Here is a 13,668-nt window from a genome sequence, read left to right as displayed (position 1 = left end):
ACTCAATGCACAAACAGATGATGCAGACAAACTAAAATGTTTAAGGTGGCCAAAAGCAATTACTTGACACTTTAATTAGAGTACAAAGTTGCAAATTAGGTCAAGTCCTCTTCCAACTGTCATAAAAAATACAAGAAATTAACCCTTTTAAGAGAATTTCAAATACAAAAAAAAACTTTCTTCATAAAATTCTGAACTTTGCCCTGGCAATAGGGTGACACCCGAGTTTCAACCCCTTCCTCTTTTGGGCTTAATTTCTCCTTCAGGTACCTTTCTGTTTCAGTCCCTTCGATCACAATCTTTGACATGTACCACCTGCCTTTTCACACTTTATATTCTACAGCTACAGTTTTAGCCCAAGACCCCACCACTCTCTGCAATTTCTCTTCTCCAAGCTTAAACTGCTACCTAGTCAGAATCTCCTCTCAGCCTCCATACCAGCTTATATTCTTCTCACTATCCTTTATCCAGGCATAATCCTTCACTCTTCGAATATCATGACGATAACAGTCAGCTTGAACACAACCATCCTCTCTCATGACTGCCTGTCTCTCATTTTGCTTCCTCTGCAAAGTATTTGAACAAGCCTGGCTATAAACCTACATCTCAATAAAAGGATTACGATCCAATTTGCTCAACATCATTCAGGTCTTTCTGCTCAAAGGCATGAACTACATCCTACTTTATTCCAACTCCTTATTCTCACCATTCTCCTTCATCAGCTCTTATTTGAAATGAAAACAGAAATTGCTCAAGAAATTTAGCAGATCTGACAGCATCTGTGGAGAATGAGTCCAGTGACCCTTTCATTGGTATGAAAAGAAGTTTGTAAAGAATGAAGAGATGTCACTGAGTATTTGCCAGCCGTGCTTGAAGAAAATGGGAGCTTTAAACTTCTTCATACATTTTAATAGTTGACGTGGAGAATGCATTTGAACAGCTTTCATCTTTAAAAAAAAAGACGGATGAATCAAATGAAAAGTAGTTCAAGGCACTCTCTATCAAAAGCAGAATCTGTAGCATAATATGGTCCACAAGTTTTAGAACAGCTGTTACAATGCAGTTCTGGAATGATCTGCTAAATTACAATAGAGACCAAACTGAAGAAACACAACCCTGTATTCAACTGAAGCTATACTCAACATAGAAGTGCAAATTGTAGAAAAATGCTTTACTGCCAAAGGACTGATTTCCCCAAAAACCCAGCAGCAGAACATTGATATTATGTCTGCTTCAAGTGTGAAACATGCAAATGGAGATAATAATAATAATAAACAGCTTTTTATTACATCCATTTTTATTGCAGTCTGTTCTCTGAAGCAGCAATCCCAACGCTGTGAGCCAGTTATGATAGAAAAATGATCAGTGAATTCAAACAAATCCCAATGGCTTTAGAGGGTGGATGAAGACTTTCCACATGCAGCCTCTTTTTAATAATGTTATATCAGTGTCAGTGGCGTATTTTGCTGGACTGGAGATTTAGTTATTATCACTTGCAAATCTGAGCACTGACAATCTGTGCTGTAAAGGCAGTCAATGTGGAGAGAAATAGCTTCAGTTACCATCATCCTTTTTCTTCATTCTTCCCTTTCCTTTGTCACATAAAGCATATTGAGGTGTTTGTAAAAGGGACAGGATAAATGTACTGTTTTAAAAATAATTTATGCTCATAGACAGCATTAGCACCTGTGAAATGTAGTAAGTAGTACCTCCATGGAGGAAAAGGATTATCACAAAGGATAAGGACAGTAAACTAGCTCTAACAAATCATAACACGTAAGTGGCAACTATCAGAGTACAGCTGTAAATATGAAATTGCTTTAGTTTGTACACAAACATACAAACTTTTCAGCTAGTAGTTAAATAGATGCTAGTTCATTTTTATAAGAACTTTGATTTGAGAAATGAATGAAATTTCACTTTAATTTGTGCATACCTGACTCTTCATATAAGGTAGGTATCCCTGGGTCAAAACTTCACTCTGAAGGAGAAACAACAGACTTCTTAGAACACACAATTCTCCATCATTACTTAGTTTGATAAGTGAAACTTGTAAAACCGCCACCAAGGAAACTGCTTTGGGATTACTCCAGTGAACTTCCAACTGTAGGAATTACACTGTCAAGTGTTTACCAATATGCATTATACACATTACCAAACATTATCTGAGCATAATTTTACAGCAACTCAATAAGAATTGAATATGCACACTCCACCTGTTCCACTTCACAAGGGTTGTGTCACTAATTCTTGCATTTGAGAAAGCTATTTGCAAATGACAGTCATCTGAAACTTAGCAACAATCCCAGTACAACCATTTATTATTCATCAATTTAGACTGTTAATGTATTAGTCAATTGTGGAGTGTGGCAAAGCAAGCATTTTTCCAATAATAAAGCACTAACTGTTAAACATGTTGACCATCACTGCACACATACACAAGCTATCAGCAATATACGTTCCAGCAAAAAGAGGGAAATCAACACAAGTGAACCCCTAAATAAATCTGACAAATATATTTCCCATCTTTGATGAAAGTCTAAAAACTGACCAGACCTTTTTGTTGGGTCACTGATCACCAGCAAATACTCTAGAAAATAAAAGGTTTGGATCAAATGCTTTGTTTAACATTCTTGCCCCCCATCCATGAAGGAGCAGGAACTGTGGACAGGAAGAAGTGCAAGAAGAGGAACAAAGGCGGCAAAAAAAGATCAAACAGCAGCAATTATAACTAAATGCGTCCTGTTCGATTTCAGATAGTTATACTCAAGTCCTTTCCCAACATCTAATGAGCATTATTGAGATCTGGCTAAAATATTAAGGCTAGCTGGTAATTGGTCAATTTTTAAAAACAAATTGACCACATCATGAGTGGTATAGTTTCACATGACAACTTCACACACAACAACTGAAGGCCAAACTACCAAAACAGCTACCACAAGTACTGGTGACTGGCCTGCTCCTCATCCAAACAGAGCTTAGCTATCCAAAAAAAAATTGTGCAAAAACAAGGTATTAAATTGTAGGGACTTTCCCTCTGCCCAGAATCAAGTTATCCTATCAGCTGACCAATAATTGTGACCATAGGCAACAACATCCTTCACAGTTAACAAAAGATAGATTGCCATATCAGTAAGCAATACACACAGATGTAACCTTGGATACCAATACGGCTCAACATTTTCAAGGAAATGTTTGCAACACCAATTATTATGACAAATTTCTTCAACTCTACAGGAGTCACATGCCCATTACAAAGTCAGGTTTTAAACTGTCTGCTCTAGGAGGAAAAACAGCAATTATCATTTTTTGAGAGTCTTGGATTCAATGCCCATCCAACCCTCACTGTTCCTGACCCAAGAGCATTCAGGGAACTTTACTCTGTTTAATCTACATTGCTCAAACATTCCTAGGGTAGGTTCAATGTGCAAACTTGTGGTTCTCAAACCTCTTTGCACATAGTTTCCTTAAGGTAGGCACAAGGTCCCACAGACCACCCACTGGTCTCAGCTCAGTTTCCACAGCGATCACAAAAAAAAGACCAACAGTTATGGTCATCTCTGGAAGCATTAAATATCTCACTACCTTTTCATGACTAACATAAGTGCCTTTCTAAAAATTAAATAAGTTCATTCAGACCAGAAAAATAGGTATTTTTATACTATAAACATTAATAATAACAAATACAACTTTGTTTGAAATATTCTAAGAGGTTACAGAATCACAAAAGCAATCAAGAGTGGAAGTTGGAGCAAGCACCCTTCCTTCCAATATAATCACACTCATTCGTGTGGGTTTCACTCTAAGAAGTACAATGTTAGAAATTATTTTGTCACAACACACTACGGCAATGCACTGAAAATCAAGCCCCTCTATTCCCCACAGTCACCACAATTGTGAAGATTTAATGAAACTTCCCAAGATCCCTAATTGCCTCTGACTGACTTGTTACCCAGGATAAAATTAAACTACGGGGACTTTCTTCAGGAACAATAAAAAATAACTAATACATTTGCAGCATATTTTTCTCCATCCTCCCATCTGCTCCAGAGATGTGTAACAACATCCTGAACAGATCAGTTAGAAAAATAGGTTAAAATCTAATTATTGCAGGGCACAACTTTAAGAACAGTAAGAGAATTTTGAACTTATGTAAATTGCATTTTACTCCTTTTAATAATTCCCACATACACAGGACGTATGTTTTACCAGCACCGTCCAAACTATAACAACAGTAATCTGAATACTATCATCTAATCAGTTTTGAGTACTGGAAAAGTCAATGAAGAACAAAGCTGCAAATGAATCAGGTTAAAGTCAAGAAAGGCTAAATCAAACCTGTACCTGTTCTGCTCAGATCAAATCAAATCAAAACACAAGGGAATTGAATAAGCCAGGATTTAATAACAGCCTAATACACTCTAATACCTTAACCAGATTATGAACAAAATGCCTTGACAAAACAAATTTCCTCACAAAGGCCACAAACCAACAATTCCAATCAGACCAATCACACAGTTTTATTACACAAAAGCAAGAGCTGCATTCAAATTCAAAGAGGAGCTGAGGTGTGATGACCCAAAACTTTATATTTCTACTGTTCTGATATATGCAAGGTTTGTGAAGGTTTGTAGCTCAGGTTGAGATTTAGGGTGTAGGTTTGCTCGCTGAGCTGTAGGTTTGATATCCAGACATTTTCTGAGGGGTTGATAGATGGTATCGAGATCTAGGTGTTTGCTTATGGCGTTGTAGTTGCCATCTAGATGCCATCTATCAACCCCTCTGGTTTTGCTATCCTTTAGTATCGCCATTCATGGCCTGGCCTCCCTCTGCCCTCATCCTGGTCTTGCCGCCAGCTCCTTTTCTTACTTTCGTCCACACCCACAGCCACTGAAGCCATTCCCCTCTCCTTGCTGCTTGGCCTCAATTGGCACTGAGGGGCTCCATCTGGTGGTAGAGGTTGGTGGTACAGGACCATTGCAGCTTGCTATGCTAACTAATGTCTGACACTAGATGGAGCTTGATCAAGCTAATGTTGGCAGAGTGCAATGCATGCATGCACAGTTGTTTAATTTCTAAATGTATTTCCCCAGCCAAATGGAGATTTGGTACATAAAGTTGTGAATTTCAAGAATGCAGCCATAACTTTTCAGTGAGCACTTATTGAACATCCATAATCACCACTCTTTGCATGTCACATAATGGAATCTTTTGAGGGTAATGCTTTCAATGTGGTCTACATTAAAACCTTTAATAAGGTCCATCATGGAAGTCTAGCTAAGAAAGTAAGAGCATAGGATATCAGAGGTGAAGTGCCATGTTGATTCCAAGATTGGCACACAGGCAGCAAGCAGGGGGATCCTTCTGTTATGGGAAGGAGCTGTTTTAAGGAAGGGTCGCTGGATCTGAAATGTCAAGTCTGCTTTCTCTCTACAGATGCTGCCAGACCTGCTGAGCTTTTTCAGCAATTTCTTTGTAAATATAAACAGGCAATTCTGCTTGATTTTTCATGTATGGGATTTAGATTCATCAATCCCATACCATTTAGTTCTCTCCTACAGTATTTTGCTTTAGTGTACATTTGCTTGCAAATACAAATTGATTCATTCTCATGAGACATGTGGCATGTTTCATTAGGAATGGCCTTCCACGGGTATAAAATGACTAATTCGGCAAGAGATTAGTTTCCTGAAGTTTAAACCGACTTTTCTTTGTAGGGGGGTGATATGTTTGAGACCATAAACCACAAGATATAGGAGCAGAGTTTGGCTATTCAGCCCCATCAGTCTCTCCACCATTTGATAAAGATAAGTGGTAGTAGCCAGCTAGGTTTGGAAATAACCGTATTCTGTGGAGTGCTTTAAAACAACAAACATAAATGTAGAAAATGACATCCTCAGCTGTTTCCAGCAGGATATGCTTTGTGATTTTCTTCATGTTAGTCCATGGAACACATACCACAAAAAGTCAGTATTAAGACAGATATCTGGAAATTTATTAAAAACCATCACATGAATGAGGCATGATTTGCATGCACAATTTGGATTCCACGCTAAAATTAGAATTACTGCACATATATGGTTAACAGGATCACTGGGTTGGTTGATAACTGAATGTACAGAGATGAAGATGGAGACCTGTCATACTGCATGTTGTGAGGTACCGAGTGCAATAATACAACAACCCTCTTTAATTTGAAGAAACCCCACGCTGATAAATACGTACAAGGATGCAGATGCAGATCAGTTCATTATATTTATATAATGGGATGGCATGGACCTAACGAGGGAGTTGCAGAGGGAATGGTCTGTGTGGAATGCAGATAGGGATGGGGAGGGAAATATAACTCTGGTGGTAGGGTTTCATTGTAGGTGGCAGAAATGGTGAAGAATTACGTGCTGTATCTGGAGATTAACGGGATGTACATGAGGACCGGGGGTTCTATCCTTGTTGCGGTTGGAGGTGTGGAGTTTAAGGGCGGAGGTGCGGGAAGTGGAGGAGATGTGCTAGAGGGAATTTTTGACCATGTCAGTGGGAAAATAATCAAGTCAAGGCCCTTCCTATCATCAAATCACCCACTATCCACATCCGGGAGTGGGGGGTGGACACCTTTAACCAGAAAGTGAAGTGGGCTCACTATATAAATCGTGGTCATAAGAATAGGTCAGAAGCTTGGAATCCTGCACAGAGTAACTCACCTCCTGACTCCCACAGCCTGTCCATTATCTACAAGATACAAATAGGAATGTGATGGAACCCTCCTAACTTGGCTGGTTATGTGCAGCTCCCACCACACTGAAAAACTTTATAGTTGCCGATGAGGGTAAACAATTGCCTCGAGTAGCAGCCAAGGATTTAACATGACTAGCTGAAAATCTCAGCAAGGAGCTATACATTCAGTAATCATGACTTTACCGTATGAACATTGAGGATGGCAAGAACAGACAATGGACAGAGTGAAATGAAGATGAACATGTTGTGAGGCCATGTGGCTGTCTTAAAGACAACGTACAGTTGAAAGATCTCTGCAATAATACAACAAAACCACATACTGGACCAATGGAATCTACAAACTGATTCATTCACAGATGCTTCACTTATCCACCAGCTCAGCTTCAAGCCTCCCTTAGCAAATTAAAGTGCATCCAGGCACACAGATTGTTTAAGAAATGCATCTGGTTGTTGCATCACAGTTATTTCTTCCTAATTGAGGTTAATGGATTCAAAACGTGAAGAGATGAACAGAACCCAATTCCATCTGCAGCTTGAGAGATTACAGGAAAACATAAAGAAAGCGACAGGTCACTGGCCTTAAGCAGAAACACCAAAATCTGTACACAGCCAGCACCAGGAAAATGTACAACAGCTCAAGAAGCAATCATTTTTGTCCTTCTCTATTTTCATACAATCACTGCATCTTTTCACAGAACAGATTCATCACCATCCAACAGGAATAAAGCACTTTAGTGCATTAGGCATGACCCAAAACATCATCCTGGTGTCTTGCTCTTCTGTGTCACCAAATAGTCCATGCTATTGACCATTTGTCGTCAAATATATGTCAGACTTGTACCAATTTAAACAATATCCCTGTACTCAAGTATACACTTGTCACCGTAGTGTTAAATAACTCCAAATTTCCTCTTTCAACATAATCAACATTTTAGAATAAAACCTCCCTGTCCTCTCCAAAGTCCTTGAATATGTTGTCAACCCTCCAAATCTATTCTCATCATTCCAGAAACTTCATGTTTGAACCTTTCCAATTTGGTGTCTACCTGCCACAATGGGTGTTAGAAAAGTGACAATAACAGCTAAAGTGACTATGACAAAGGGAAACTTTCCTTCCTTGTCTTTCTCTACATTTGTACCTTTTGACATAAGTGACCATGCCATTTATAATTGCACAGGAACTGAGTCTCTTGTCAAGAATCAAGCACAATGCTGTGGATATGAAATCAAACAGGCCAAAAAAGTAAAGGCAGGAAATTCCCTTCCCTCAAGAACATCATTGAAACAGCTGGGTTTTTAACAACAAATTGTTATCAATTGAAATTAAATTTCACCAGCTGCCACGTGGGATTTGAACCTATGTCTTCACAGCATTATCCTCTGCCCTGGATTTCTAATGTAAAGACATTACCATTACCCTACACTGTATCGTCAAGCACTGCCATCTTCTCCAGTTGTCAAGCTTAGTTGAACTGTTCCTATTTACCTTATCATATCATCTCAGACTGAACATCTTACCATTGTAACAAGGAAGGCTGAATAATGTATATGGACTTGAGTTTAAAGGATTGTGGGGGGGGGGGGGCTGGATGTTTTCTTAAAAAGTTAGGTCAATCACAAGACAAGTTCTTTTTTTAAATTACATTTGAAAACCACATGGTTCTGGATAATTGCTAGCCTTGTTTGCTCAAACAATTCAGTAAAAACACCTGACTGTTTTGCTATTGAGTTTTATGGCTGTTCTGTTTGAACAATGTTTGAAGGCTTGGAGTTTGTATTTAGATTTTGTAGTTGTATGCTGCAGAATAAGTTGTTCTGCTTGTTTCCTCTCTCCCGGAGGCAGGTTTTCTTAGAGATCAGAGTGAAACCAGATTGTTTTTCTGCACAAGCAACTGAAAGTAACTTCTCAATATTGTATATCCTGAGCAAGTTGGGTCTGCCAGGATCACTGAGACAATCAAGCACAAATCAGTGATAATCACACATGTAAGAATAACCACCATGGGCCAGAACATGCAAAGGTACGAGGAAAACACAGAAGAATGCCAGGTCATAATGCTCAGGAAGCTGGTGCAAATGGTCAAATGACATCCTTCTGCACCATAACACTTGTGACTGTGTGTTTCTTTAGAAAGTGAATCGCTGCAGAGAGAAGTTGTTTTCTTTCCCCCATTCCCTTAAGAGGGGTGAACATTTATATTTTCATATTACAAACAGTGTCTGAATGGATTTTGTTTCATAATAAATTGATAAGCTCCTTTGATAAAAATGAAATTAAGTTAATGGATCTTTCTACTCTAATCTAATTTATAGAAATGTAATTGGCCACATCGGAATTTGTGTTTAAAATAATTATAATTTCAGCTGCGACCTGTGAAGTACTGAGACTAGAACAACAGTGCACTCCTTCCATATCAGAGGTCACACCATCTATAAGAGAATGGAGAAAAACCTGCTAAAGAGAGCTGTTGTCAGAACTCAGCCCTGTTTAACTCCATTAACAATTCTGAATGGGTCAAAAGAGTCATCATCCAGGACATAAATGAACATCCAACCACTGAATTGTCCATTCATCATCAGGTAATAAATTTCTCAAAAACAGCTGAATTTCTCCATTGCTTTCCAAAAGGCCCTCACAGTCGACTGTGTCAGAGGCCTATGTTGGGTAAACAGACATGTAAAGATCCAGGTTTTTTTGTGTCTCAATTCTCCTGTTCAGAGCTCTTAAAGTGCAAACCAATCAGTGGCACTACTCCAAGCAAACACCAAGGTCTCCAAGGAAACACTTCACAGTTTCCTGCTTGCCAATGGCAATGCACTAGTTGTCAGTTCAGAGCTGAGCATGCAATGCAGCATGGAGCTTTTCTCTAATTCATGTGACAACTTTATTTTATAATCTGCAGAAATGATTTCCTGGAACAGGAATTGCCAAATCATGACATATCTAAGCAATCTTTGAACATCAATCGGGAGGTCCATTTACCAAAGTCTGAAGAACAGTAGCCCTGCCCAACCTGCCCCATGCATGCTGAACTTGGATTTTGTACCAGGGTCACACCATGAAGCCTAGCTACTTTCACTCCAGCTGCTTTTGGAGGCTTCTGAACATCAAGGAGGAAGGGCAAAATACTGAAGATTCAGGTCCTCACCCAAGCGAGAATGCTAAGCATCAACACCAGCTTGAGATTGACACAAACAGGTTATTAGGAGTATCTAGCAAGAAAGCTTGATACTCATTTACCAAAAAAAATTTCCAAAAAACACTCTAGGCTTGACTATATTAACATGATGATCAAAGAAAGCTGTACAAGAACATCCGAATGGCTGAAGCTCAGAGTTTAATACCAGTATCAAGTCTTGGGAGAAGCACAGCCGAGGTTGCTGCAAATGATAACCAAACAAACCAGCAGGACAGCCACTTTCAAAATAACTGCATATCAGAGACAGAGAGGAAAAGCAAGAAGGTGAAATCCCAAGCCAGAAACCCATCCCAAACTCAACTGTATGATAATAACATATAGGAGCAGAATGAAGTAGGCCATTCAGCCCACTCTGTCTGCTCCACCATTCAATGAGATCATGGCTGATGTTATAGTCCTCAACTCCAATTCCTGCCTTTTCCCAAACATCCTCAATTCCCTTCATAGTTAAAAATCTGATTGACCCAGCCTCATCAGCTCTCTGCCATAAAGAATTCCACACATTCACCACCCTCAGGTAATGATTAATATTCAGCCCTCTGTCCGAGATACATCCACAAAACAGAAACAATTTCTTTGCATCTACCCTGTCAGCAACCCCCCCACCCCGCCAAAGAATCTTACGTTTCAATGAAGTTCTCTCTCATTTTTCTAAACGCCAATTGACAACAGCCCTAACCTACTCAACCTCTCATAAGAAACTTCCTCCATGGACAAGCACAGAGTGAACCTTCTCTGGTCTGCCTCCAATACCAACATATCTTTCTTTAAATAAGGGGACCAAAGCTTTACATTATTCAAGGTGCAGTTGATTAGTGCCTTGCATACTCTTAGCGAGACTTCCCTACTTTTATATTCGATTCCTTTTAAATAAAGACCAACATTCCATTTGCCTTTCCTACTGCCGGATCCCTTATGTAGCTTGTTGTGATTTATGGAGAAAGTGAGGTCTGCAGATGCTGGAGATCAGAGATGGAAATGTGTTGCTGGAAAAGCGCAGCAGGTCAGGCAGCATCTAGGGAAGAGGAGAAATATGCAAGAGTACATCCAAATTCCCCTCTGCTGCAGTCTGTCTCCATTTAAATACTATTCAGTTCCTCTATTCTCCTTGCCAAAGCACATTTCATTTTTTCCAAATGTATATTCCCTATGGAATGTTTGAAAATAAGTCTGAGGTTTTTAAAATCAATCCAATATTTAAGTGGGATTCAATTGAGTGAGGCAAGCACAAGGATAATAAATAGGATTTGATCAGAGTTAAGGCTGCAATAGCAACTTGTATTCTGCCCTATTTTCAGGGGAATTATTGGGTGGAGATCTTCATTAACAGTCACTGAAGCACTCTGCCAAACACACCCCAGATGAAAATGGTTATCTTTACCAAGGAGAATGATGATGATGATCTTATTATTTCCAGAGTATCACTTTCCAGGGCTTTCCTTTCTACTTCCAAGTTATTACCTCTGGAGGGCCCAAGAATTTACCCTTGGATGCTTCCATTTGTCAGCTCCATGGCGGCCTTTGGCTTCTTCATCCAAAAGCAAGCATTAGTTTTCAAATAAGCTATAACACCAGTTCCACCTCAATATCTCTACTGCTGCTAAATTAACAGGCTGTTTATTCAACATTCAGTGCTGGTCGAGCAGATGTTTCTTTCATTTACATATACAGACTTATTGAAGCTGTTGTTTGGTGTTTGTTTTCAGTCCCTGCTCCATACCAACTCCAATGTGGCAATAGTCCAAAGCTTAAACAAATTTCTTGCAACCTCTGTGTCATAACTGACCAAGAAAAGCCTCTTACTGCATTAGCATGCCATCACTAACATTGCCTAAGGAGGGACGTATTTGTAATGGAGGCAGTTCAGAGAAGGTTTACTTGACTGATTCTTGAGATGAAGGTAAAGTCTTACGAGAAAAGGTTGAGCAGATTGGGCCTGTATTCATTGGAACTTGGAAAAGTACGGGGGGGGGCGGCGGAGAAAGAGGTGAGAAATGAAGCACAATGCAAGTGACTTAACAAGGTCCTGACAGACGAACAGAAGAACTTGCTGTGAAAGCCTGAAGAGAACCAGAAATTAATCAATCCCATCTCTCCACTGATAGATCAGATAAACAAACAGTAATTTTCCCAACAGTATGTACTGGCTCTCAGAAGCTTTACGTTGGCAATTTCCAAATAAAACAGTAAATGGTTACTGACTTGCTATCTAAATATTCAGAACATAACAGAATTATATGGTATAGCCACATTTTAACACATGATTTTAACAAATCCAGTTTCTCTGCTTGTGCCTCAGTAGTAATATATTTATTTAACTTGAGATGAGATAGCACAGTACAGAAGGTCCTCGTGATCGGCATACTACTGCTTGTTGCTTGAGCCTAAGGCACGGGTATAATTGGGGACATTTAATCTAACTCAGTACAGGAAGTGAAAAGGCCTCAGAGCAAAGCTTAAACACTGACAATCTTTGTGCTTTGACTATTCTGGGAACATCTGGAATCAATTATATGAAGTGACTCAGAAGCACTTGAAACCATAATTCACTCTTTAAATACTAATGAACATTTCATACCTCTGGAGCAAACAACCTTGGAGGTTATTTCACAAAAGAATATCTGTATGCAAACAGTGGATGAATTTAGTTGTTAGAGGCCATCATGACCCAACTCAAGACAGACCACGAGGTTGCAACAAAGCCGTATCTTTTTCCTTAAATGCTACCAAGCCTACAGACATAATCTTATAAACAAGAAAGTACTCGGGTTAGCAAGAGAAAACATTTATCCCATGACCCCATAAAGAACTCAACAATATTACAGTAATGGAACATTGCCAATGTGGTATTCATGACTGGTTTGGACAGCATACAAACTTTCCAGAAGAAACTACGTAAATCTGAACAAATGAAGAACATATAACATCTAAATAAACTTAACCTTCTTCCAACTGTTTAACAAGCTAAAAGCCATCTGTAGGAGAGGATTTTACAAAGCATCTCAAAAATCTTGAATTTTGTGCTTTTTTTAAAACACTTTCCAATACAAAACAAATTGCTTCCATCACCCAATTCTACCCTCATCTGCACTGTGTTACCTCTCATCTTGACTATCCCAATATACTCTCGGTTAGCAACTCACACTCCAACCTCTGTAAACTTGAGGTTATCCAAAAACATTTGCTACAAGTTGCTACTCCTGCCTTAACTCTCATCAAATTCCATTATTATCCCTGTGCTTGCCTCACTAGATTGAATCCCACTTAAATATTGGATTGATTTTTAAAACCTCCGACTTATTTTGAAACATTCCATAGCTGTTCTCCTCCCTATCACTATAATAACCTCCAGCTGCATAACCCTCAGAGATATCTTCACTCCTCTAATTCAGGCTTCAAGCATTTCTTGATTGCAATCTTTCCTTCATTGGTGGCCATGTCTTCAGTTGCCAAAGACCAAGTTCTGAAATACCCTCCTTTTCCCTAATGTCTCTCAACATCACTTTTCTTCAAGGAGCTTTTAAAATCTAACTCCTTGACCAAGCTTTTCATCATGTGGCCTATCACAGCTCAATGTCAACTTTTGTTGAATAACATTTTTATGAAGTGCCCTGAGAAGTGATATCTAAGGCATTATGTAGACACAAGTTGTTATTGTTTGGGAAAAGCAGTCCAAATTGGTGCCTATCCTTCAGAGGATTACTCTGTAATCTCCTGTATAGTCTGTCCCTACTTC

The 13,668-nt window shown here is 39.1% G+C and overlaps 1 protein-coding gene across 10 annotated transcripts in view; it reads right to left on the bottom strand.

Annotated features, from left to right (window-relative positions):
* LOC122542077 (RNA binding protein fox-1 homolog 2-like) overlaps positions 1-13,668 on the bottom strand; it is a 370,347-nt gene that overhangs the window by 268,634 nt on the left and 88,045 nt on the right. For 7 of the 10 annotated variants that reach the window (XR_015752551.1, XM_087978184.1, XM_087978185.1 and 4 more), the window contains exon 2: positions 1,937-1,981. The exons of the other annotated variants lie outside the window; for them this stretch is intronic. Coding sequence is in view for 6 of the 7 variants with exons in the window: in XM_087978184.1 (XP_087834310.1) it covers positions 1,937-1,981 (45 nt within the window). In the remaining variant the exon portion in view is untranslated. The remainder of the gene's footprint in view (positions 1-1,936; positions 1,982-13,668) is intronic. 10 annotated transcript variants of the gene reach the window in all.

This window comes from Chiloscyllium plagiosum, unplaced genomic scaffold (genome assembly GCF_037043375.1).
Source record: "Chiloscyllium plagiosum isolate Xiang-an unplaced genomic scaffold, Cpla_swu_hap1 HiC_scaffold_33, whole genome shotgun sequence".
In the NCBI taxonomy this organism is placed as follows: Eukaryota; Metazoa; Chordata; class Chondrichthyes; order Orectolobiformes; family Hemiscylliidae; genus Chiloscyllium; species Chiloscyllium plagiosum.
Note: the sequence above shows the minus strand (reverse complement) of the source record. Positions and strands in the feature narration are given on the sequence as shown.